A 23,913-nucleotide genomic window follows, 5' to 3' on the forward strand; every position below is an offset into this window, starting at 1 on the left:
AATGCAAAAGTTGACCTGCCCCCCCTTACTACCACCCACCACTTCCACCATGTGTGCAGATACACCCACCACACACCAAGATACTCAAAGTAGCTTAAGAGATTAGAGTTCCCAGAGTTCCTCCTTACCTCCTTACATTAGAGAAGAGGGATTACCCCTGGAGAATCAGAGGACAGGGACCCCTGCCAGGTCATTTGGTAGAAGTCCTTTCCCATTCCAGCACTGTAAACAGCCCCCCCCCCCCCCCCCAGAATACACAGGGCTAAAATCACATTCCTTTACACACAGTTCATCAGCCGTCACAGGGCGTAATCTGGCTTTTATGTTACCTTTCTGACCTGTGAAATCCCCTGGTCGGAATAGCAGTGTAGTTGCAGTAGGCAGCTACACCCTATGCAGATCATGGCTGACTGGCTGTGTTGTAAAGGAATGTGATTTCAGACCCACGGAAGAGGAGCAGTATAGAATGCTGTACTTGTACTTGGAAAGAAACTCAGCAGCAGGCATAGCATCCAGGGTGGAGCGGGCAGTCAGGGGGCTTGGGGGGGTGCAACTTAGATCTGGGGGGGCAAAGCCATGTAACATGAGATATGGAGCCTGTAGCCCCTCAGGGGCTCCTCAGGAGGTGTTAAGGGATTTGTTACCTCACCAGTGACATCGGTCCCATCGTGGCTTCAGGACAGCACTCTCCGTCTCTTAACTCGCTGAGCTCGGTTACCATTCCATGTTGCCAGCACCCAACACAAAATGGCTCACAGCTTCTCCCCAGCCAAGCAGAACAGAGGGGTGTGGACTGTGGAAGGAAAAGTGGAAGGCCAGTACTGGAGCATGGCTGTGGGGCCCTAGGGCAGATCGGACCTGGACTTTGTGTAGGATATGATAATATGAAAGGGAGGCTGCTAGGGGCGGGGTTGCGATTGTGACCCCTGCAACCCCTACGCCCATGACTTTATTCTGACTTTACTAGCTGTGTGCTTGTTCGTGTTCACTGACTGATAAAGCATTGAAACAGCAGCCAGTTGACTAGAACTTTCAGAAGGATGTAATCAAAGCATGTTCTGCATTTCTCTTTAAATATCATTGTTTTCATTTGCATAGCAAAGAATACAAATGTAATGAGTAAATGTTTTATGAATGCTGCAATGTAGATTGCATGTTTTGTGACCATTAAATATGCAGTTATACATTGGATGAGTTCATCGCTCATGTGTTGTTTATTTTCTTCCAGTTTGTCTAGGAAATGAGAACAGGTTCTCACAGCTGGGGACAGTGGAGGAGCATTACAGCAGTTTAAAGAAAATGTACAACGGCTGTGAAATTGTGCTTGGAAATCTGGAAATCACCCACCTAAAGAGCGGCAGTGACTCATCTTTCTTCACGGTACAGATGTAGATTCCAATCAATATCACTATATAGAGGAATGTCACACCTACATATAACCCATAACTCATTTGACTGTCATTAAATACATCCACTTTATTCTGCATGCTCATGTTTTCTCTACAATGCCTATCCCAGGATGTAATACCCACAGGGAGCACACATGGCCATATGAAATACTAATCATCAGGATTCTTACATAACATACACACTTAATACGCACACCACACCAAAGAAATCTGCTAAATACTGCCTGTGTGTGCAGTTCCCACTTAGGCCGCGTACACACGGGCGGACTGTTCGCCCAACTTTGTCCGCTGAACAGTGTTTGGGCGGACAGTCCGCTCGTGTGTGGGCTTTCAGCGGACAGTTTCAGCGGACAGTTGGACGAACAAGGTTTTTCGGAAATTCCGTAAAACTGTCCGCTGAAACCTTGTTTCAGCGAACAGTCCGCTCGTGTGTAGGCTTGTTCGTCAAACAAAGTTGCACGCATGCTCAGAAAGGATTTTCACGCCGAAAGCTATAATGCAGTGTATAGGACGTCGTATTTTTCGTCCCGTCGTACGTGCCGTTCACGTCATCGCGCACGGTTTCAGCAAACTGTTCGTTCGTCGTGTGTGGCCATGTCCGTCCATGCTAAGTTTGAGCGGACTGTTTGCCGAAACTGTTGGACGGACAAAGTTGGGCGAACAGTCCGCGCGTGTGTACGCGGCCTTAAGGTTGAAGTTTAATCTGCCTATATTTTGCCTTCCCCCACCCATCAACATGCTAATGACACATACATAAACCTTTCCATTTTCCTTATATACCTTTTTTCGACCCAAAAATGCTATCATTGGGTCTCTGTGCTTCTTTGTACATAGAAGGCAGATTGTGACTAGTGGGAGGGGCCAGCAGACTCCTGAAAACATCACACAAACCCTGCCTCTCCAGAGCCCTCAGCCCTGGTACAAGCAATGGGCTTGGTCTTCAAATGAGTTATGCAAATATCAAAATTCCTTAAGTCTGGAGCAGTGAGTTTACCTGAATTTACATGTAATCATTCAATATCCTTTGCCCACTGCCACCCAAAGTCAGTGTAGAATGGTACTTAGTCAACATTGGTGCCATGTAAATCATAAATCAAAGAAATAGCCAGCAATCTTTTAACACTTTATATTGAAATTAATATGAAGCGTTGAAGGAGGGTTGGCTGTTTCTTTGATTTTGCATTTGCATGCATATATGAAAGGATTGAATGAGTTGAAAACTCAAACAAAACAAAACAGACTTTATGGGCATAACATAAAGCAGTGGTTTACAAAATTATAGTCTTTATTACAACATGATTTAAAAACATGGGGCAGACATAGACACCCTACTAACTGACAGGGTCAACTGATAGGGCACAGATAGCAAAAAAGACTTAACAGGGGTTCTAATTAATTCTTCCTTAATCAAATTAAAAAGGAAACATATTGATTATACACGCACTAGAAATGTCTCTTTATGCTTGTCTGCTGGTTATTTGCAGACACAAATTAGACTAATCTACCTCTACCCTTAGGGCCCATGTTCTTCTGGTGCCTTCTTGTTTCCATGTGTTGTGGTACATTACCCCAATGCAGAAGTATGAGTCCAGTCTAAAACTCACAAAAGTCATAAACATGTCATAAAAAAGTTATTCTTAGTTTCCCATGTCACACATTTGGTTGATTCACCCTAGGTCCCATTGTTATTGCAGTATGATGTTCATTTTTTCATTTTTATTTAATTTCAGGACATAAAAGAAGTTGGTGGCTACGTTCTCATTGCCATGAACAATATCAAATCCATTTCCTTACCCAACCTTCGGGTGATCCGGGGAAATTCTTTGTACAAGAATGCCTCGCTGTCTATTTTATCAAATGATGGTCTGGAGGAGCTCCCTATGAGAAACCTAAATGGTACAAACTGAAACTTCCACGGAATAGCCAAATAATTGTATACAATGTGTATATTAAAGTATATCTACTGTATAGATAAGACATTTTATTTTAGTTGGAATGGAGTAGGAAATGGGTAACATCCCTGTCAGGCATTTTTTGGTGTCTGTGTTCCATCCTGTCTTAGAGAAACAACAGGAAGTGGATGTAAATCTCTCAAAAGTAAAAGAAAGCCTGTCTTAAGCCACATGATGAGAATATCAGACGGATGAATGTCCATTTTTTATTAATTTTTTTTGCATGCTAGTCTCATATCGAAAATGAAGAGGTTAGTTGTATTGTATTGTAATTTATTCTTTTCATTTCAGAGCATGTGTGGTCTTGCTCTTCTGATTTTTGCTGGGATGAATACTGAGCTGATTAAACAAAAATGTTACGAGAAATGTTTTCGCGTTTGTCTCTCTGGATAATTTCTGATGGACTGTCGTGATAGCCTCTCAAAAGCTTTGTATTACTGATCAGATTATCGAAGGAACGCTTCGAAAACAATATTTTTCCGTCCGATTTTCCGATCATGTGTATTAGGCGTTAGACAGCTATTCCCATTGAAAGGGATTATTTATTATTATATATTATTTAGTGTCCTATTGTCCAGTGCCAATAAGTCACTCATAGATACCATTACTAGTATAATAAAAAATCCATAAATATATTGTATAGTTTGTAGACACTATAACGTTTGCGCAAACCTATCAATATACGCTTATTGGGATTTTTGTTACCAAAAGCATGTAACAGAGTACATACATGGCCTAAATTTATGAAGAAATTTGATTTTTTAAATTGTTTTTATTAGATATGTTTTATAGAAAAAAGTAAAAAATATTGTTTTTTCTTATTCAAAATTGTTAGTCTTTTTTTGTTAAAAATAAAAAAACAGTGGTGATCAAATACCACCAAAACAAAGCTCTATTTGTGGGGGAAAAAATGACATAAATTGTTTTATTTGTGCACAGCGTTGCATGACTGTACAATTGTCAGTTAAAGTAATGCAGTGCCGTATAGCAAAACATGGCCTGGTCATAAAGAGAGGCAAATCTTCCAGAGGTCAAGTGGTTAAAGTGGATGTAAACCCAATGTCATCCTTTCAAAACTACTGCCATAGGGGTTATCTAGAAGGATATACATGCCTCCTGCATTTATCCCTACCTTTCAAATGTCTCCCCTCTGTCTGTTATGAGAACCAAAAAACTGCAGATTATGTGGGTGGGTCTTTTGGCTGGAGCTCGTTGGGTGGAGTCGTGATATCAGTAGACTCCCTGCCCATCTCTAAACTCCCCTTGTCAATATGCATTTTTTCCTGTGTAATTCTTACACTGAACTTCTGCTATGATCTCTAACATCCAGTGAAAAGACAGGAAAGTAACCACATGACTTCAGCATGCCCAATTATCCTGAGGTGGGGAACATCCAATCCAGGCAGAGCAGCAAAAGAAAGGAGTGGGAGGGAATTAAAAAAAGAATGCATGTCTCTTAGGCTAGTGCACGAGATATGTAAATCACCTGTCACTCACAGCAAGGGGGAGGATTTGACAAAGTTTTTCTCTGTTTGTCAAGATTTATCTCACTGAACAATAAAAGAGGATTGCTCAGAGCTGGATTAACTCTTTGTGGCAAGACTGAAATGATAGGAAATCCTATACTCTGCATTATGACATAAAAAAAAATCAAAAAAGCAGACCATGCTTCAGTGATGAAGACAGATGTCTGCGTACGTGTCTATTGTGAAGTGTTATATTATGCATTAAATGAGTTCTATTTTTTATCTTTATTTTTTTTTCACAGACATTCTAAGAGGCGGAGTTAACATAGGAAGAAATCCCAAACTTTGCAACATGAACACAGTCAATTGGGAGGACATTATAAAAGTGGAAAGCGCAAATATTTCTGTAGAATATTCATCACCTGCACGCTGTATGTATACAAGTGTAAAAAAAAACTGCTTGCTAAATTTATATTCTTCTGGAGTGCAACATTTCCTGATATTGATAATGCAGCAGAAGCCTTACATAAACCAGATTTAAAGTTTTGGTTTTGGACAGAGTGGGAAAGTGAAATGACCCCTATTAGGTTTTTACAGCGGTCTGTGATCCTGTTTTCAAAAGATTTCTCCTAACTGCAGGAGTTTAGGAGTACATCCTAAACATTAAACTTAGGGAGGAATGGAATGTCTGTGAGTTTATTATTATAATGGTCTGTATCTAACTCAACAATTCTAGCCTGTGTTAGCTGCATAAGGGTTTAAATAAATTAAATATAAAACTACAATATATGTATTTTCAAAAATAATAAATCTAGTGTTACCAGCAGCTATGCATCAAAATTCAACTCCTATACAAATCAAAGATCATATTAAAGAAATATATAAGTGCAGCGCTAGTGTAAAATCATCTAATGGACAAAAATATCACACAAAGTCCGCCAGTAGTCTCTCTAAATAATATCTTGTGTGTTGCCTTTAATTATAATCATCCACGTTATGTACTCTTGAAAATCCACTCCAAGTGCTATTTACCACCAACAAGAAGTGTGGTGCAGTCTCCTCAAGTACTCTCACCTGGACCTATTACCCTCTCATATCATGCTCAGTCAAGATGTGCTTTTGTCCCTTTAAATGGACAGAGGATAGTAGACCGATGTGCCGTTCCTGCTGTTCCAATCCTCCTCCAACTGGCACTCTCCTCCTTTACTCCTCTGCTCTAAACTTTGCCAAATATATCAGATTTTGTCAAAAAAATTGAGAAGTATGAGGAAAGACATGCTTCTCAGAACATGGCTTCACACTGATGACTCTGACCAAGTGTTTCCAAATACTTTTCTATTGCTTTGACGAAATCTGATATATTCCACAGCAAAGTATAGAGTACAGAGAGGAGGAGTGAAGGAGGAAAGTGATAGTTGTAGGAGGATTGTAACAATGGGAATGGCTACACATTGGTCTACTATCCTTGGTCCATTTAAAGGGACAAAAGCACATCTTAACCAAGCATGATATGTCAGGTCAATAGGTCCAGGTGAGAGTACATCTGGTGGTGGTAAATAGCACTTGGAGTGGATTTGCAAGAGCACATAAGGTGGATGATTATAATTAAAGGCAACACACAGAATATTCTTTAAAGATACTCTTGAAGGACTTTGTGTAATATGTATATGCCCTACATGATTTTTCACTAGCGTGACACTTATATATTTATTTAATACAGGCATACCCCACTTTTAAGTACACAATGGGGTTTATTTACTAAAGCTGAAAAGTGCAAAATCAGGCTCAATTCTGCATAGAAACCAATGAGCTTCTAACCCTGGCTTGTTCAATTTAGCTTTGGTAATAAAACCTGGAAGCTCATTGGTTTCTATGCAGAATTGAGCCTGATTTTGCACTTTCCAGCTTTAGTAAATAAACCCCATTGTGTACTTAAAAGAGGGGTATGCCTGTATGTCTGTATCTCCCTATCATGACAACTGCTCTCACTTCTTGCCCTGCTGTAAAAGGCTGTCACCAGGACAAGAAGTGTGGTGCAGTCTCCTCAAGAAAAAAAACTTTTCCTAAGATAATCCAAAGCTTCAAAAATAAGACTTTGCTCGTATTGGGATTTAACTTTTTGGGATTGTTTGCAGACTGCATCTGCCCACATGGTAAGACAATATTTTTAATTTTTTTCTTTAATTACGCCTTTAAAAAAATATTCTACTTCCAACTTATTCAACTTTATTGCTACAGAAGCATTAAACTAGTTAGATCATTCCTTGCCCTTATGTATACATGTCCTACATTCGATTTTTCTTCAGATTTTTTATAAATCAGCACCTATAGAAAGTGAATTCTGATCCGTTCATGAAGAGAGAAAAAAATATATATATGCACTTAATTTCTGTTTTTCAAAACTTCAGGTCCTAAATGTGACGCGGAAGCTTGTAATGGGTCATGTTGGGGACCTGGTCCAGAGAATTGTCAGATATGTAAGTATTCTTTGGGAGAATTTTATTTTTCTGTAATAAAGGCCACATAAGGATTATCGGTAAATGCATCAGGAATATATATACAGTATATGCCTTTTTAGCTGGAGGCCATTAGCCAGTTAGCTGGAAATTAAATAAAATATAAATAAATAAAAAAATGGTATTAGGCCTGCTTAAAGATATCAGACATTGCTCTCTAAATGTGGCCACGTCACACTTACACTGTTATGCAATTGATACCTCTTCTATGAAAGTTGCTCCCTTGCTGCCCAAAGTGATACAGAATCTATATTGCTGACAAGAGAGCAGAGATATGGCCATACCTGGCAAGGTGTGAGAAAGCAGTATCCTTAGGAAATGTAACAGTTGAATTTCAGTGTTTCAGTCACTGGCAACGTGAGTGATGTCATTGAAGAATGTGGCTTAAGAATAATGCCTTGTACACACGGTCAGACATTCCGATCACAAAATACGTTGGATTTTTTCCGACGGATTTTGTCCGAAACTGGTGTTGCATACAAACGGTCGGACAAAGTTGTCAGAAAATCAGATAATTTGGAACGTGGGGACGTTCGTTGCGTACGACGGGACTACGTAGAGGCTAGCAGCCAATAGCTTTGGTCTACTAATTTGATCTGAGCATGTGTGACACTTTTTCCGTTGGAATTCTCTACAAACGATCGGAAAAAGTCTGAGTGGATTTTTTTGTCGGAAAATTTTAGATCCTGCTCTCAAATTTTTTTCCGTCGGAATTTCCTGTAATTCTTAGGAATAACTCACTTAAATATGTTCAAACAAGTGTCTAGTAGACATCCCGGGTATGATAAAGTTTTAAACACAAAATCATAAATTATAATATAATAAATAACTATAAATAATTATCAAAAATAATAATATAATAATAAAATGTATTCAATAATGTAATAAACTCAAAAATACTGAAATGTGCTCAGTTGCAGAATTGTCGCTGTCATCACTTTCAGTGTCTGACGATGAATTTCCTCACGAATCACTATCACTGAATTCTGCAAGTGTTCTAATTTAATATTGTTGTTTTCTAGCTGGTCTATAACTGCTTTTGATGTAAAGGCACACTTTTTAGTTGTTATGAACATTCTCCAGGTTCCAGGCAGAAAGAACAGTATATATAATATGAAACTGCATGCAGAGCACTGGACAAAGCATTAGGGACAAAAAGGAGGTGAAATTATTTGATATAGTAATGTAATCTGTAAGATTACAGTGTACTGTATGTATTCTGTTTTCACACTTTTTGAGTTTCCCACCAGGCTCCGTTCCTGTGCATCACACCACATGCAGGGAACGAAGCCCGGCATGCCATAACTCGGGCGGAAGACACAGCCACCACACACAACAGGGGGACATCTCAGGATCCTGGGGACAAGATAAGTAACTTTCCCTGGATACTGCAATGCAGCCTCGAGTGTGGCTCGAGGTTACCTCTCTTGGTATGGGAAATTCACCCCAAGCCACACTCGGGAATACCGCTAAGAAGGTTAAAGAAGGAGATTTACTAAAACTAGTGCCCACAGAATGTGGTTCAGCTGTGCATAGTAACCAATCAACTTCTAACCTCAGCTTGTTCAATTAAGCTTTGACAATAAGGTCGGATGCACACAGGTATGACACAACGGTTGTACGACTGTCATCCTACTTTGCCCTGCAACTTCAGTCCTACTTCCATCTGACTTGAATGAACAGGATGCGATTTTGCTCCGAGTTTGAGATAGTCCGACTTGTCCTTTGACCAATCAAAACAATCCTAGGGTACCAATAAATGTCCTTTTCCTGCTGCTCTAATCACCACGTTGGATGTCACAAGTCAGAAGGTTAGGACGAGAATCCAACATGAATCTGAATTCAATGATGTTGAATGGTCTGAAAATGGACCAAAGTCAGACCAAAGTAGTGCAGGAATCTTTTCTAAAGTCAGACTGACTTGTGTCGGACTAGTTAAGTTGGCTTTCATAGGGAACCATTGATTTGTACATTTCATCTGACATGTGCTCCCAAAGTCAGAGTGTATGTCGCACCAGTGTGAATCAGGCCTAAAACCTAGAAGATGATCAGTTATTATGCACAGATGTACCAGATTCAGTGTGTAACAGTTTTAGTAAATCTCCCCCAAAGGGTCCAATGGACCCAGCAGGAAAGGGTCACAACTTACATGGCCCACATTGAAGACCAAATGGGCACCCAATTTAGCAATTTTCAAATATATGTAAAAAAGTAACTCTCTATGCAGAGTTCATTAGAATTAGCTTTTTACCATTTACTAGTAAACCTATTAAATAAATGTAACATTATTAGTAAACCTATTCCCAGCCCAGACTATGCACACTAAGTATTTACATATTCTGAACAAACAGTAAAAGCACTATAAAACAAGCCCTCGTTCAGCTCTGTAGCTATAGAATTTGTGGCGAAATTAATCACAACAGTGCATTAGGGCACATATGTTATGGTGCATGTTAATCTGGCTTGTGTTAAAATTAAAGTAAAGGATTCCTTTTTTTTTTTTTAGATTAATGCTTACCTAGGTGGATGCAGAATTAGTCTGATGCTGCATCTGTCCCCTGGCCCCCTCTGCACTGAAAACCAAACGATCGAACACCGCAGATCACTCGGTTTTCAGAGCTCCGTGAGCAGAGAGCTGTAGACTGTCCATCACAGCTCTCTGCTCTTCTCCCTCCATGCTCATTGGAGCGCTGAGCTGTGGAGGGGATGGAGTTTTTGTCTCAGGTCAGAATGAATGGCGAAGTAATTGCACCAACACATGTAACATGCTTTACCACAATGCACTGTTGTGAATAGGCCCAAATAGTGTAGGTGGCATAGTGAAAGCAATATTTTCCAACAAGTGACTTTGCCTAGAATTCTCATAGCTCTCATCATCCTGCTTTCTTTATTCCCTACTGTTTCATACGTCACTTGGTATTTCTTGGTTCTAATAGAGACATTTATGATGCGTCTATTTTGTGCATATGACAGACACTTGATTATCTTTGTATAGAAGAACATTTTTAGGCATTGCGTTCCAAAATTTCATATTTCTCTCTTTCAGTTACAAAGCTTAAATGTGCTCAGCAGTGTCCTGGACGGTGCAGGGGACCAATGCCCAATGATTGCTGTCACAGTCAGTGTGCAGCCGGCTGTACAGGACCCAAAGAAAATCATTGCCTGGTAATGTGAATAATTTGCACCACTTTGCCAGTGTTTAATTATTACTATTTTTTATATTATTAATGGTCTCATAAAATTTTTCTTCTTTAAGGCCTGTCGTGCATTTCGTGATGGTGACACATGCAAGGAAAGCTGTCCTCCACTTCAAATTTATAACCCTAACACATACCAAGTAGAACCCAATCCTTATGGAAAATACAGTTTTGGGGCCTCCTGTGTGGCTAAATGTCCACGTAAGTAATGCTACTTCAGGTATTCTCCTATGCTTAAATCTCTATGCACCACGAAGCAATTTAGACATATAGCTTCCATCTCTTTAATTAAATTGTTAAAGTGAAACTCTAGCAAAATTTTTTTAGTGTTGGTTTGGGTGTGGAGAGTAAAGCCCCGTACACACGATTGGACTTTCCAACGGGAAATGTTCGATGACAAGCTGTTGTTGGTAAATCCGACCGTGTGTATGCTCCATCTGACAATTGTTGTCAGACTTTCCACCAACAAATGGCTAGCAGGTTCTCAAATTTTCCCCGGACAAATATTTGTTGTCGGATACACAAGTCCGTCGGACAAAAGTCCAAAGTACAAACACGCATGCTTGGAAGCAGAATCGGTCAGTCTTTTAAACTAGCATTTGTAATGGAGAATTAACATTCGTAACGTGGCAAATTCTGAAATCTCCAAATGCAGCACACATTCTCTTCTTCTTTAATGGGATAATAATGAACCTGCTTTGCTGCTGATACTGATGGAGTTATTGCAAATTTTCAAAGGCTTTTTTTTTCTAGTGATATCAAGAATAATATTATTATTTTTTTATTTTGGCAAGTTACCACAACACCATTATTCCGTAGTTTTTAAGATCAAAGATACAACTATCTTGGTGTCCCTTTTACATTTTACATTGTATTTTTTTAAACTGTCATTTGAAGTAAAACACATAGCCAAGTATTATTCTACACATTTTTTTTATTGTGCATTAAAAAAAAAAAAAAGTAGACATACTATCTGCCAATAGAATTTAACCAAAAGTGCATTCTATTCATCCAAAAATATAGAAAATATACCTAATCAAATCATTATTCATCCCCAAAAAATATGTCAAAGCAATAACCCCAAGGCCAATAATAAATAACACGTTATCTCCTCCGATTCCGCAACATGTCTGGTTGATGAACAGCCGTTCAGAAACTAACTGAAAAGCGCAAACTGAAAATCGTGAAGTGAAAAGTGTGAAATGAAAAGTGTGAACTGAGAAGTGCGAAATGAAAAGTGCGAAATGAAAAGCGCGAATGAACACTCACAAACTTCTACTAACACGAAATTAGCAGAAGGAGCCCAAAGGGTGGCGCTAAAGAGCTGAGAAACCACATAGTACTTCACTACGTTCATAAATGTTGGCCAACAATTGTGTGACCGTGTGTATGCAAGACAAGTTTCGGTCAACGTCCTTTCGACAAAATTCCACGATTTTGTTGGCCAACAATCCGATCGTGCGTACGAGGTTTAAGAGTTAAAACTACTGGATCTGTTCATAAATTCTAAAATATGTGGTACACAAATGGTTGCAAACTGTATTATCTTAATGGGAACTGGGATAAAAATTGGTTTAGGTAATACACACTAAATTAAAGTAAAACTACAGGAAAAACTTTTTTCTTCATTTTGGATAGAGTAAGGGAGGGTTATAACTCCTGTCAGATTTTTTTCCGCCATCCGTGTCCCATTGCGAAGATTTCCCTTTACTTCCCGTCCGATTGTCAAACAGGAAGTGAGAGGAAATCCCTGCAAAATAATGGAATTTCTTAGGGATCCCCAGGTTACCAGAACTAGTTTTCCCATTGGAAGATTTGCCCTACTTTTCTGGGAACAATCCAATATTTCAGATTTTCTTTCACTTTCAGGCTGGTTTCACACTGCTGCGATGCGGGAACGCTGCAAATCTACTGCGGGTTACCGCAGCGCATGCCTCCCGGCGGCAGTTCACACTGCCCTATGCGAACTCCTGGGAGTGTCAGTGAAAAGTTAATGACACCTCCAAATCAGTTCGCATATAGCAGTGCGATCTGCAAACTCGGACAGGAATCGGATCGCATGGTGTGAACACCCATGCGATCCGATTCTGCTGCGGACCAAAAAAAGGGTCCTGCACGAGTTTGGGCTGGATGCGATATGAATTCAGCCATACTATCTGTATGGCTGAAATCGCATCGCACAGAGATCGGATGTGATTTGCACTGCAGTGCGGGGCAAATCACATCCGATCTCATACACCGCAGCAGTGTGAACCTAGCCTCAATGATAATGGTAAACAGGACAAATGGAAAGGGTGAATCTCCTTAACAATGGCACAGACAGCAATAAAAACTGACAAGTGTTCTAATCCCTCTCCACTCTACCAAAAACAAAAAAAATAAAAAAGTTTTGCCTTGCCTTGTTTTTTTTGTTTTGTTTTTTGGGAAAATGTGTTTATTAAAGTTTTATTCACATACAATAGAAGATAAAAAAAAACACAACAAAAATACACAAGACAAAACTAAAAATGGGAAAAGCGTGCGCCACCCTCGCAAGCATGCTTCATCAGCAGTATCACATAAAGATCAGTGGTATATAAGGATAGCACATTGATAAACAAGGCATGGTTATAGAAATGGAAAGTAATTACAGCAAACAGAAATGTATAATGTGAACTCGCATAATTGCTGAATACGAATGAACGCTCCATAAGTGATTCCTTCCTAGCTGAGATACGAGAACACAAGGAAAACGTCCCCATAGCAATCAAATGAGCAGTTATGGCATTGCCATGTGGGATCGCTAGCCATTTAGACCATACTTTTTCATATTTTTTAGAACAACCCTTATTCACATAAGTATCCTTATAAAGCGGAAGGCCGTTGTTCACTGGGCTTTTCCAAAAGAAAATAGAAGGGGGGACCTGTTTCTTTCAAAAAGATGTGATTGCCTTTCTATAGCATAGAGAAGACCAACCAGCATTATTTCTGCTGCAATAGGAATCCGATTTTCTACCAAATCCAGCAAACAGATTTCCATGGAGGAAGATATTTTAGTTACTGACACTGTGTTCACTACAGACAGCACCTCCAACCAAAATCCAGTGATAACCAGACAGGACCAGAAAAATGTGGAAAAAACACCCGGAGAGTGGCCGCATCTCCAGCACTCTGGAGGATGAGAGGGACTCATCATGTGTAGTCTAGAGCAGTGGTCATCAACCCTGTCCTCAGGCCCACCAATAGGCCAGGTTTGCAAGATAACTGAAATACATCACAGGTGATATCATTTGCTGCTCAGTGATTGCAGTATTCTAGTCTGTATCTCCCCACAAAACCTGGCCTGTTAGTGGGCCCTGAGGACAGGGTTGATGATCACTGGTCTAGAGGGTGTGAAATAGGCTCTATGGATAATTTTGAATTGAATCAGTTTGTCTCGCAAGGAAACCAGAGTGCGAAACCGAAGGTCCCAAATATCATCCCAATCATCATCATCCAGGTGCTGGGTATCCTGCTGCCACATAGCTCAGCCTTAGTTATACTTTATTTTAATTTCCAGTCACAATAATACATGAAATACAAACCAAGATAAAGTCTTATATAGATATATGGTCAGTATGCAGCATGTATGTTGTGATTTCTATTGCCTTTTATGTTTTTTGCTGTTTATGCATACTAAATTACCTAAATGTTTCATGTATATAGGTATCTGCACATTTATTTATTTTCTTGTATTGTTCATAGATAATTATATAGTGACAGATCTTGGATCCTGTGTTCGGACATGCCATTCCGATTCACATGAGGTAGAGGAAAATGGGGTTCGCAGCTGTAAAAAGTGTGATGGACCGTGTACTAAAGGTAATAGAAAAATGTTACATTTATTAAAATACTACTAAGTGCAAACACTAGCCTTGGATTAAAAAGGCAGAGATCCACTCTCCTCTGATTTAAATAAATTCTGTCACCAGCTTTAAAGAGGAAGTAAACCCTGATGAGTTTACTTCCTCTTTCATTCCCTGCAAAGGTAAAGCATAATGGACTACTATGCATCACATAGTAGTCCATTATGTGTCACTTACCTGACACAGGAGCCAGCGAAGTCACCACTGTCCCCTGTAGTCCAGTGCATCCATCTTCTCGGTGGATCTTGCCGCTCCGCCGCTGTCATTCGGCGAAGCCACGATGACGTCACTCCCGCGCATGCGAACGGGAGCCGCCACTCGCGGCATATCGCCGTTGACCGCGGCGCTGCTGTCTACGGCGCTTGCGCCGTAGACAGCGGTGCCTGTCTTTCGGCAAATATCTCCTAAACCTTGTAGGTTTAGGAGATATTTCTTGGACCTACAGGTAAGCCTTAATCTAGGCTTACCTGTAGGTCAAAGTGTGTTGTAAGGGTTTACAGCCACTTTAAAAATTGAAGGTAAAAGCGCAGAAAAATCAAGTATTTGAAATGCTTACTTCTAATGTTCTCTTTCCATAAATAATTTTATTTTCTCTTGCAGTGTGCCTTTGAAATTGTTGGAAAAATTGACTACCACAGAAAGAGTCAATATCCCAGCACAGCCCTTTATCTTTATATTTTTTGTGCATCATAGCCCTTTCTTCTTTGGGGAATATATAATTATTGTCTATGCTGGTCCAGCTTCTCTGTCCCTTCCCTTACCTCCCTACGTAACCTTTTGGCCACTTTCACACTGAGGCACTTTACAGGCGTTTTAGCGCTAATAATAGCGCCTGAAAGCACCTTTTAAGCCACCCCAGTGTGAAAGCCAGAGTGTTTTCACACTGGAGCGATGCGCTTGTAGGACGGGAAAAAATAATCCTGCAAGCAGCATCTTTGGAGCAATGCGAGAGCACTGTATACACTCCTCCTGCTATTGAAATCAATGGGAAGCGCTGCCGAGGAGCTTGCAAAATGCTTCGGCAACGGTGTTTCAGCAACAGCACTTTCCTGGTACTTTTAACCCTTTTTTGGCTGCTAGCAGGGGTTACATTGTTAGTAAGGTTGAATAAAGACACCAGTCCATCCAGTTCAACCTGAGTGAGTGTCTACAATTGTCCCTATCCCTGTACATTGCACACTCACATTGGTCCCTACCCTCCAAGATCCCCCATTCATATACTAGGGCCAATTTTGGACAGAAGACAATTAACCTACCTGCATGTCTTTGGAGTGTGGGAGGAGACCGGAGTGCCCTGAGGAAGCCCACACAGGCACAGGGAGAACATGCAAACTCCAGGCAGGTAGTGTCGTGGTTGGGATTCGAACCAGCGACCCTTCTTACTGCTAGGCAAGAGTGCTAACCACTATACGATTGTGCCGCCCCAAATAACACTTTGCCGCCCCCTACACCACCGTGCCGCTAAAAGCGCACTGCTAGTGTTCCGAAAAGCACCGCTAAAACAATGGTAAATCGCCACTTTACCATCAACACAGCCAGTGTCCCAGTGTGAAAGTAGCCTTTAGGTAACTGCCGAAGGAGTATACTGTGTCTTTTGAGTGACTGTTCTGCAGAGTAGCTGCAACCATCAGCAGTCTTAGGACTTTTGGGTGTCTACACAAGGGAGGCTTTTACAGGCAAATAACACACATAACATACATAAAATGCACATATAATCCTATGGAAACATTTTTAATTAAATGAATGGTGTGGTTTATAGGGTTTATTTAAATGCTTTGTGTTACTTACCTTGGAACAAATATGCAGATAAGAACTCCTGACCACTTGCATACTTGTACTGGGTCAGTGGCTCAAATGTATTAAATCTAGAGGTCAGCAGAAAATGAGTCAACTAGTATTTTTAACAATGGAATTCACCTTATGTCTCATGACAGGTGAAGCACACTTTTATTACAGAATTATTTTATGAAGTTATGGTTGGTAAGAGAAAGATAATAGAATGGAACAATTCTTCCCCCTCCAGTACTTTGATGAATGAGACCCACTTTGAATTTTAAAAAACATACGATAGATAGATAGATAGATAGATAGATAGATAGATAGATAGATAGACCTAGAACCATATCACCCTTGCTGATAGGCTGGAAAACATTGTTTAGAGCTGGAATACATCCAAGGCATTATGTTTAGCCTGCCAACCACCTAGAATGTGCTGCATATATAAAGAAAAAATGTTTTTCTTTTTGACGTGATGTTTTACATATATTAGTTTTTTTATTTAAAATTCTTTTTTTTTTTAGATTTAGTATGTGATGGAATTGGACATGGGAAACTAAAGTCGGTATTGTCCATAAATGCTACAAATATTGTATTTTTTGAGAATTGTACCAAAATACAAGGAAGCATAAGCATTCTGATGGTGGCCGAAAAAGGGTACGTAAAGTCATTTTTATTTAATCAATTGCATACTAACTAAATGAAATTAAGAATAAATGAAAAAACAGGAGTAGGAGTCATTTTTTTTTCCTCCACTCCATCCATTCATCCACTTGCAGACTCCAAAATCTGGAGTATTCAAAATGTATGGGATTATTTACTAAAGGAAAATCCACTTTGTACTGAAAGTCACTGTAGATTTGTGGGGGACATTCAAGGAAAATAAAAAACAGCATTTTAGCTTTCACACGACTGGATGATAAAATCCGCAGAGCTTCCACTCATTTTAGATCTACCACTTAAATTTAGAGCGACTGCACTTCCAAGTTTCAAGTGCAGTTTCAAGTGCACTTACGGTGCAAAGTGAATTTGCCTTTCGTAAATAACCCCCAATGTCTCGCTGTATACAGTTTTCTTAATATTTATTTTTTGTGAATCTATTGAAAAGTGTATTATCCTGAGGTCTTGAAGGTCAAAGCACTACTTTTTGCAGCCTGGCAAAGATAAGCCACTGTCTTGCAATTAGCAGCAGTGTTATCTGCCTTCCATACACACTCCTTTAGTTGGCCATTGAGCTACCTGTCTGATAGACCTGAGAGGCAACCCAATGGCCAAATGAAAGAGCTAGAGTGTCAGAATAACAACATTGCATATTGTTATCAAATTGTGCATTGCAAATTGTGTAGAGATTTACTTGGAGATGACTAAACACAATGGTGTGAACACAAGTCAAATATGTGGAGCCACTTGCTGCTTTCATCTAAATATAAATATATTTGATTCTTTTTTAGTGATACTTTCACCAAGACACTGCCATTAAATCCAGAAAAGCTGAGCATCTTTAAAACTATCAAAGAAATAACAGGTATGTTCATTAATAGATAATACAGCAGAAGATATAGGGGTTGATAACATAGGTGTGTGCAGCCTATTGCTTTAGGGTGTGCACCCCAAATGTATTAAAACATGGAAGGTGTTAATAGGGCAGTGGATGATGTCAGTAGAGCAGTGGATTTGTCAGTTGGGTAGTTATATAGTCATATAGCATATAGTTTGATGCCTTTCAAAGAGAATTGTCACTTTGCAAGGGAATTTCCCCTTAGCTAAGCAGATGTGGTGAAAATTCACTTTGCAAAGAATACCCAGTCATATGGAAGGAAAATGTCAAACAAAAACAGTATTTTTTTGCTTGCACATGATTGGAAGTCAGCAGAGCTTCCCCTCATTTACTAAGCTAAAAGGGAAAATTAACTTGCAAAGTGAATAGTCTATTTGTCATTAGTAAATCAAACACATAAGGTCATCATGTTGTTTTGGGTGTGTTATTATGTTTCATCTCTTTATTTTGTTTGAGTCATGATTTGTGCCAGATGACAATACTAGTAGCATATTTAAAAATGTAGCCCAGTAATAAGAGAGACCAACAGGCAGCCTGAAAAGTGTGAAGACATATCTTGGCCATAATAAACTGTCAGTTTCATGGTTTTATTCACAAATCTGCAATATAAAAATTACAGCTTGGTTGAGTTTTTTGTTTTCACCAAAAAAAAGATAGTTACTAGAAGGAGAAGACCATTGTGAGGCAAAAAAAAACTACATGAAAAATGCATGTTATGTGCATTTTCAGGTACTTCTATTGATGTTGGGGCCAAAAACATGTGATCAAACCCCAAAGAAGTTCTTGTCTTTTTTCTGAAAATTAAGCAATGGCACATCATTAATGCCCTGTGGGTGGGGAGAAACACACTGGGGGTGGCCTGGATGGAGTCCGGGCGGAGGCTGTTTAAGGGCACATGGAAATCAGAAGTTGATCACTCAAGTTTGAATAGGCCTTACACATCATATCCTTTGTGATTTTTTTTTTTCCTACGTTATTATCTTCTAGGGAAGAATAAGGTTAAAGAAAACCTGTTAGCCATTTTTTATCTTCTAAGTTAAAGTCTTTCCTAATCTGAAAACACTACTTGGCAATTGCAATTGGCTCCACTTTGTTAACTTCCCAGGCTTTATTTCAGTATCTGCACCTGTAAAATACTCTCACTGAACTAGGGGAAGACGGGGAGATAAGGCTTATGCCGCGTACACACGAGCGGACTTTTCGACAGACTAGGTCCGACAGTCTTCCCGACGGACTTTACGAACAAACGGGCTTGGCCACACACAAGCACACCAAAGTCCGATGGATTTGAAAGTGATGACGTACGACTGGACTAGAATAGGGAAGTTCATAGCCAGTAGCCAATATCTGCCCTAGCGTCAGTTTTCGTCCGTTGGACTAGCATACAAACGAACTGATTTTTCAACCAGACTCAAGTCCGTCGGAAAAATGTAAAACATGTTCTAAATCTAAAGTACATCTGATTTTTCAACTGCAAATGTCCGATGAAGCCCACACACGATCGAATTGTCCGCCGCATTCATTTCGTTGGACCTTTGGTGTCGAAAAATTTGGCTGCATGTACACGCCATTAGTCCCAGAGTTGGGAAAGGTATTCTTTATTAACAAAGTGAAACCTGAATCAGAGGTTTATCTGGCTAACTACTGTGATAGCAGTTTAAGCATGTTTTTCTTTCTAATGTTTAAAATAGCTGATAAGTTTACTTTAAAATATTCACCACATCTCCTGACCCCAACTACCTTTGACGTTTGAGGACACAGAGGAAGCAGTGCAGTAATGCCACACCCACACCACTGACTCCTGCCACATTTTCCTCAGGAAAGTCATCACTATGAAATTATGAGTATCTGGTTTTGTATCAGGGGTGGGACCTATGTTTAGGGACTACTCTTGAAGTAATGCCTGGGGCGTATAAATGAAATGAATGAATGCTGGCTTAGAAGTAGTATGTATGCAAACATTCTTGACCTCATACATTTTGTTGATATCTGTCAGGCAAAATAACTACATAAGTTCCCTTTCTTTTACAGGATTCCTATTAATTCAGTACTGGCCAGCCAACTACACTGACCTAAGTGTTTTTGAAAATCTTGAAATAATCAGAGGCAGAACAAAGCAACTGTAAGTAAATCCCAAGAATAAGGCAGTTGAGAAATGAAAAAAAGCCAATGGTGGTTCTGATGTAGCTGCTTTTAACCTGGGGCTCCAGCAGTAATATTCATGGGCAATAGACAGCTCTCTGTCCAAAACCTTGTGATGGTAACAATATTAAACCCTGTCCTGCATCCTTCCCAGATGCCTGCAGAGTTACCCAGTACGTCATGAACGAAAGGTAACATCCCTGCCCATGCTACTGCTAGACCATGAGTCTGCAGTAATATACACCTTACTGCTGACTGCCCTGTCCAACAAGACAAAAAAATTGCCTTCCACATGCCGGTAGATAGCTGGAATGGCCTTCCATGAAAAGAAATGTCATTTTGGAAACTGTAATTGAGGTACAGCACATTCCACAAATTCACGAAAGGGGGCAGAATCTACCAGCTGAAAAAGCAGTAGTTGCAGTACTAGAAATTTGGCCAAGCTAGCATTGAAGAGCATGTGGATGGTTGGGACTAAATTTCTTTTTATGGTTTAGCAACTGGGGTAGGGAAATTTGCCTGCTAAAATCAGATGGTGGTGTACTGCTAGCAGATTGGCTGCAAGTACTTGGGACACCTAGTCCGCCTTTTTCTTTGATGTGGGTCTTTCAAGTGCTGTTGCCAATGGACTTGTTGCCTTATGAGTTTATGTTAAATCTACATTAATAGCTGTAAAATATTGGAATTATGAATGTATTTAATTTAGCTTTTATCTATGTAGGGCGGAACATATTATCTTCACAGAAATCTCTGGTAGACCAGACAAGTCTTGTGTATACAAACAATGGTTTCCAAACATCATTGTTTTACACATACTCACTTCAAAGGATTGAGATATCCAATGAAGGGAGGCCAACCTGTAACTAATACTTAACTTCCCGGGAAAATTCAAGTTAAGCTCCCGCTCAGAATAGTCACAAGGATTTGCATTAATGGGGGCTGACTTATGCAAAGTATAGGAATTGGAGATGTACCCAGTCCATAACCAGGAATCTCACCGATCAGAGCCACACTATTCCAATCAATGAGGCATCAGCATGTAATGATATAAACAGACTAGATGGTAGGGAAACACACATTTTTATGAGAGAGTGACCATCAGAATGGAACCTTGATGCAAAAGGTAATTATGGAAAAGGTCTGCATTTTACTTTTAACTAAATATGTTTGTAGATTAATGTTTTCAGGAATATACTCTGTATTCCTTCAGGTAATTCTATTATTTTAACCTAATATTTTCTTCCTTAGACTATATATAGATGTGTAGACTATATTTAGATGGTTGTGTATTTGATAGACTTTCAACTACTCACCAATAAATGTTGTTATTGTGTTAAAGCTTTCACTCATGGTCAAAGAACTCTCATTTAAACCCAAATCATATCTGAGAGATAGTAAATCTCAAATATAGTATACAGGAAAAAGACTGCATGGGAGGTCATCATATGTCTGGTCAAGCATGTTGCCAAGCGGCTGCTGTTGTGGCCATGCTTGATCCGCTGCAAACATAGGTTGCAAACAGCAACGGTGCGATCTGCTGCACACGTATCCAAAAAGGCCCACACCAAGGAACTTTTCAAAATCAGCGGGGAGTCAGCAGCGCCCTGCACCTGCGGAGCTTTGCAGTGTGATGCAGTAGGGTGGCTGCCCTTAAGCTGCCCCCTACTTGGCTGCCTCATTGGAGTTGTGCCTCCTCTATTCTATCAGGCACCCAAGTAGAGTCAGTGACCTAATCATCCCCTCCCTCCTCGTCACTGGAGCAAACTTGGAACTATGTTGCAGATGGGGGAACGTGACTGACAGTTTCTTGTCCTTCTTGGGCACCCCTGCTCTCTGTGCTCATGTTACTCCCTTCCTCAACCTGGGAACCAACACCGGAGCCTTCAAATCGCTATACATCTTCCAGCAGCATGTACCTGACACTGTGGTCGAATATTTCAGGGGACTCCTCCGTGCATGATGGTGGGGCTATGGAAGGAGTGACTGTGGACAAGGAGCCAGTGGAATAGGCCACTTTGGCAGCTGCATAGGAAGGAAAACTACTCTGAGCCTGGGTGACAAAGTATGAGGAGGATTAGGACAGCTTTGTTATCCACTCCACCAACTCTTCTACATGTTCTGGCTCAATAACATGGCCAGCAGCAGAAAAAAGGCCGCCTGTATACTGCTGTTCAGAGTATATAGAGCCTGGGGGCCCCATGCCTTTTTTTAGGTGTGGGGTTCCCCTTAATATCCATACCAGACCCAAAGGGCCTGGTAATGGGCTGGGGGGCAACATTTCATTACAGCCGCAAGCAGTTTTAAATTACTTTTTTTCTTTAGAAATGTCATTTTGTGCAGGGACTGTTCTAAACACGGAAAAAATGCACCACTTTACGGGCATACTATAGACACCCCCCCAGGCACAATGTTTAAAGGAATATTACACTTTTATTGTTTCACTTTAAGCATTCTTAAAATCACTGCTGCTGCAAAATGTAAAAAAAAATTGTTTTGCATTGATACATGTCCCCTGGGGCAGGACCCGGGTTCCCAAACACTCTTTATAAAAAGAACTTGCATATTAGCCTTTAAAATTAGCACTTTTGATTTTTCACACTCGAGTCCCATAGACTTTAAAGAGGAAGTAAACCCTGATGAGTTTACTTCCTCTTTTTTTCCCTGCAAAGGTAAAGCATAATGGACTACTATGCATCGCATAGTAGCCTATTATGTGTCACTTACCTGACACAGGAGCCAGCGAAGTCGCGCTGTCCCCTGTAGTCCGCCGCATCCATCTTGCTGGTGGCGTCTGGCAGCTCCGCCGCTGTCATTCGGCGAAGCCGCAATGACGTCACTCCCGTGCATGCGCACGGGAGTCGACAAATGCGGCAGCTCCATTTTTGGAACTGCCGCGTTCAGTGCGCCTGCGCGCCGCTGTCTATGGCGCATGCGCCGTAGACAGCGGTGCCCGTTTTCGGGCAAATATCTCCTAAACCATATAGGTTTAGGAGATATTACTTGGACCTACAGGTAAGCCTTAATCTAGGCTTACCTGTAGGTCAAAGTGGTTTGTAAGGGTTTACAACCACTTTAACGGTGTTCGCACGAATTCTTTGGCTGTTCGCATGTTCTGCCGTGAACCGAACCGGGGGGTGTTCGGCTCATCCTTAATAGAAACCAATCATTGGCTACCATGTACAGCTGCTGCACCAGATTTTGCACTCTCCAGTTTTAGTAAATCCAACCCATTGAGACAGGGAAACTGTCTATCCAGTGTTTTGGATGGGCATCAAGAAACAACAGTTTTAGATAATTCTTGCCTGAGAACAATTTAGATTAAAGTTGAACTTTATTCAGAAAATTCAATTCTGTTAGATCACTTCAGGCTTTATGATTTACTGCTGTTCAGGGGCTCTGGGCTTCAGTAAAATGGTAGCCTCTAGCAAGAAAACAGGAGCAATGCTGGAAGCTGTTTACAGCACACACTAATTTTGGTAGCAGAATTATTCATGTGGAATGTATGTTCCTTGATAAAGAACATTCTTTTTTATCAAGTTGTTATGGGTAAAGTTCTGCTTTAATTGGTAATATAGCAAAGGTATTGAATACAGGCCTGCTAACTTTCTACTTGATAAATATGCCAGTGTTATATTGAACTCAAGTGTGAACACATCTTTGACATCAGCTAGCAGTTTAAATGCTATGGAAATCCCTTATATTTGTTGACAAAAATAATTTTTTTTTCTTTCAATATTTTTTTATTGTGTGTAAATTACAGGCCCTCAAAAGGTAAATGAATGTGTCTAAGCCCTTGTACACACGGTCGGAGATTCAGACGGAATGTGTCCTATCGGACCGTTTTGTCGGATAATCCGACTGTGTGTGGTCTCCATCGGACTGTTACTCCGACGGACCAAGTTTTTCAACTTGTCCGTAAAATTTTCCGACAAAATGCTCCGATTGGACATACTCCGATCATGTGTAGCCTACTCCGACGGACAAAGTGCCACGCATGCTCAGATCAAATTCAT

The 23,913-nt window shown here is 40.2% G+C and overlaps 1 protein-coding gene across 1 annotated transcript in view; it reads left to right on the forward strand.

The window, feature by feature from the left end:
• LOC143996520 (epidermal growth factor receptor-like) overlaps positions 1-23,913 on the forward strand; it is a 284,659-nt gene that overhangs the window by 202,995 nt on the left and 57,751 nt on the right. Inside the window, exons 2-11 of the mRNA XM_077491606.1 lie at positions 1,229-1,380; positions 3,140-3,305; positions 5,130-5,258; positions 7,236-7,304; positions 10,390-10,508; positions 10,600-10,741; positions 14,264-14,380; positions 16,725-16,857; positions 17,652-17,725; positions 19,790-19,880. Of these exons, the coding sequence (XP_077347732.1) occupies positions 1,229-1,380; positions 3,140-3,305; positions 5,130-5,258; positions 7,236-7,304; positions 10,390-10,508; positions 10,600-10,741; positions 14,264-14,380; positions 16,725-16,857; positions 17,652-17,725; positions 19,790-19,880 (1,192 nt within the window). The remainder of the gene's footprint in view (positions 1-1,228; positions 1,381-3,139; positions 3,306-5,129; positions 5,259-7,235; positions 7,305-10,389; positions 10,509-10,599; positions 10,742-14,263; positions 14,381-16,724; positions 16,858-17,651; positions 17,726-19,789; positions 19,881-23,913) is intronic.

Source organism: Lithobates pipiens, unplaced genomic scaffold (genome assembly GCF_037356315.1).
Source record: "Lithobates pipiens isolate NorthernLeopardFrog02 unplaced genomic scaffold, aLitPip1_a1.2 Scaffold_19, whole genome shotgun sequence".
In the NCBI taxonomy this organism is placed as follows: Eukaryota; Metazoa; Chordata; class Amphibia; order Anura; family Ranidae; genus Lithobates; species Lithobates pipiens.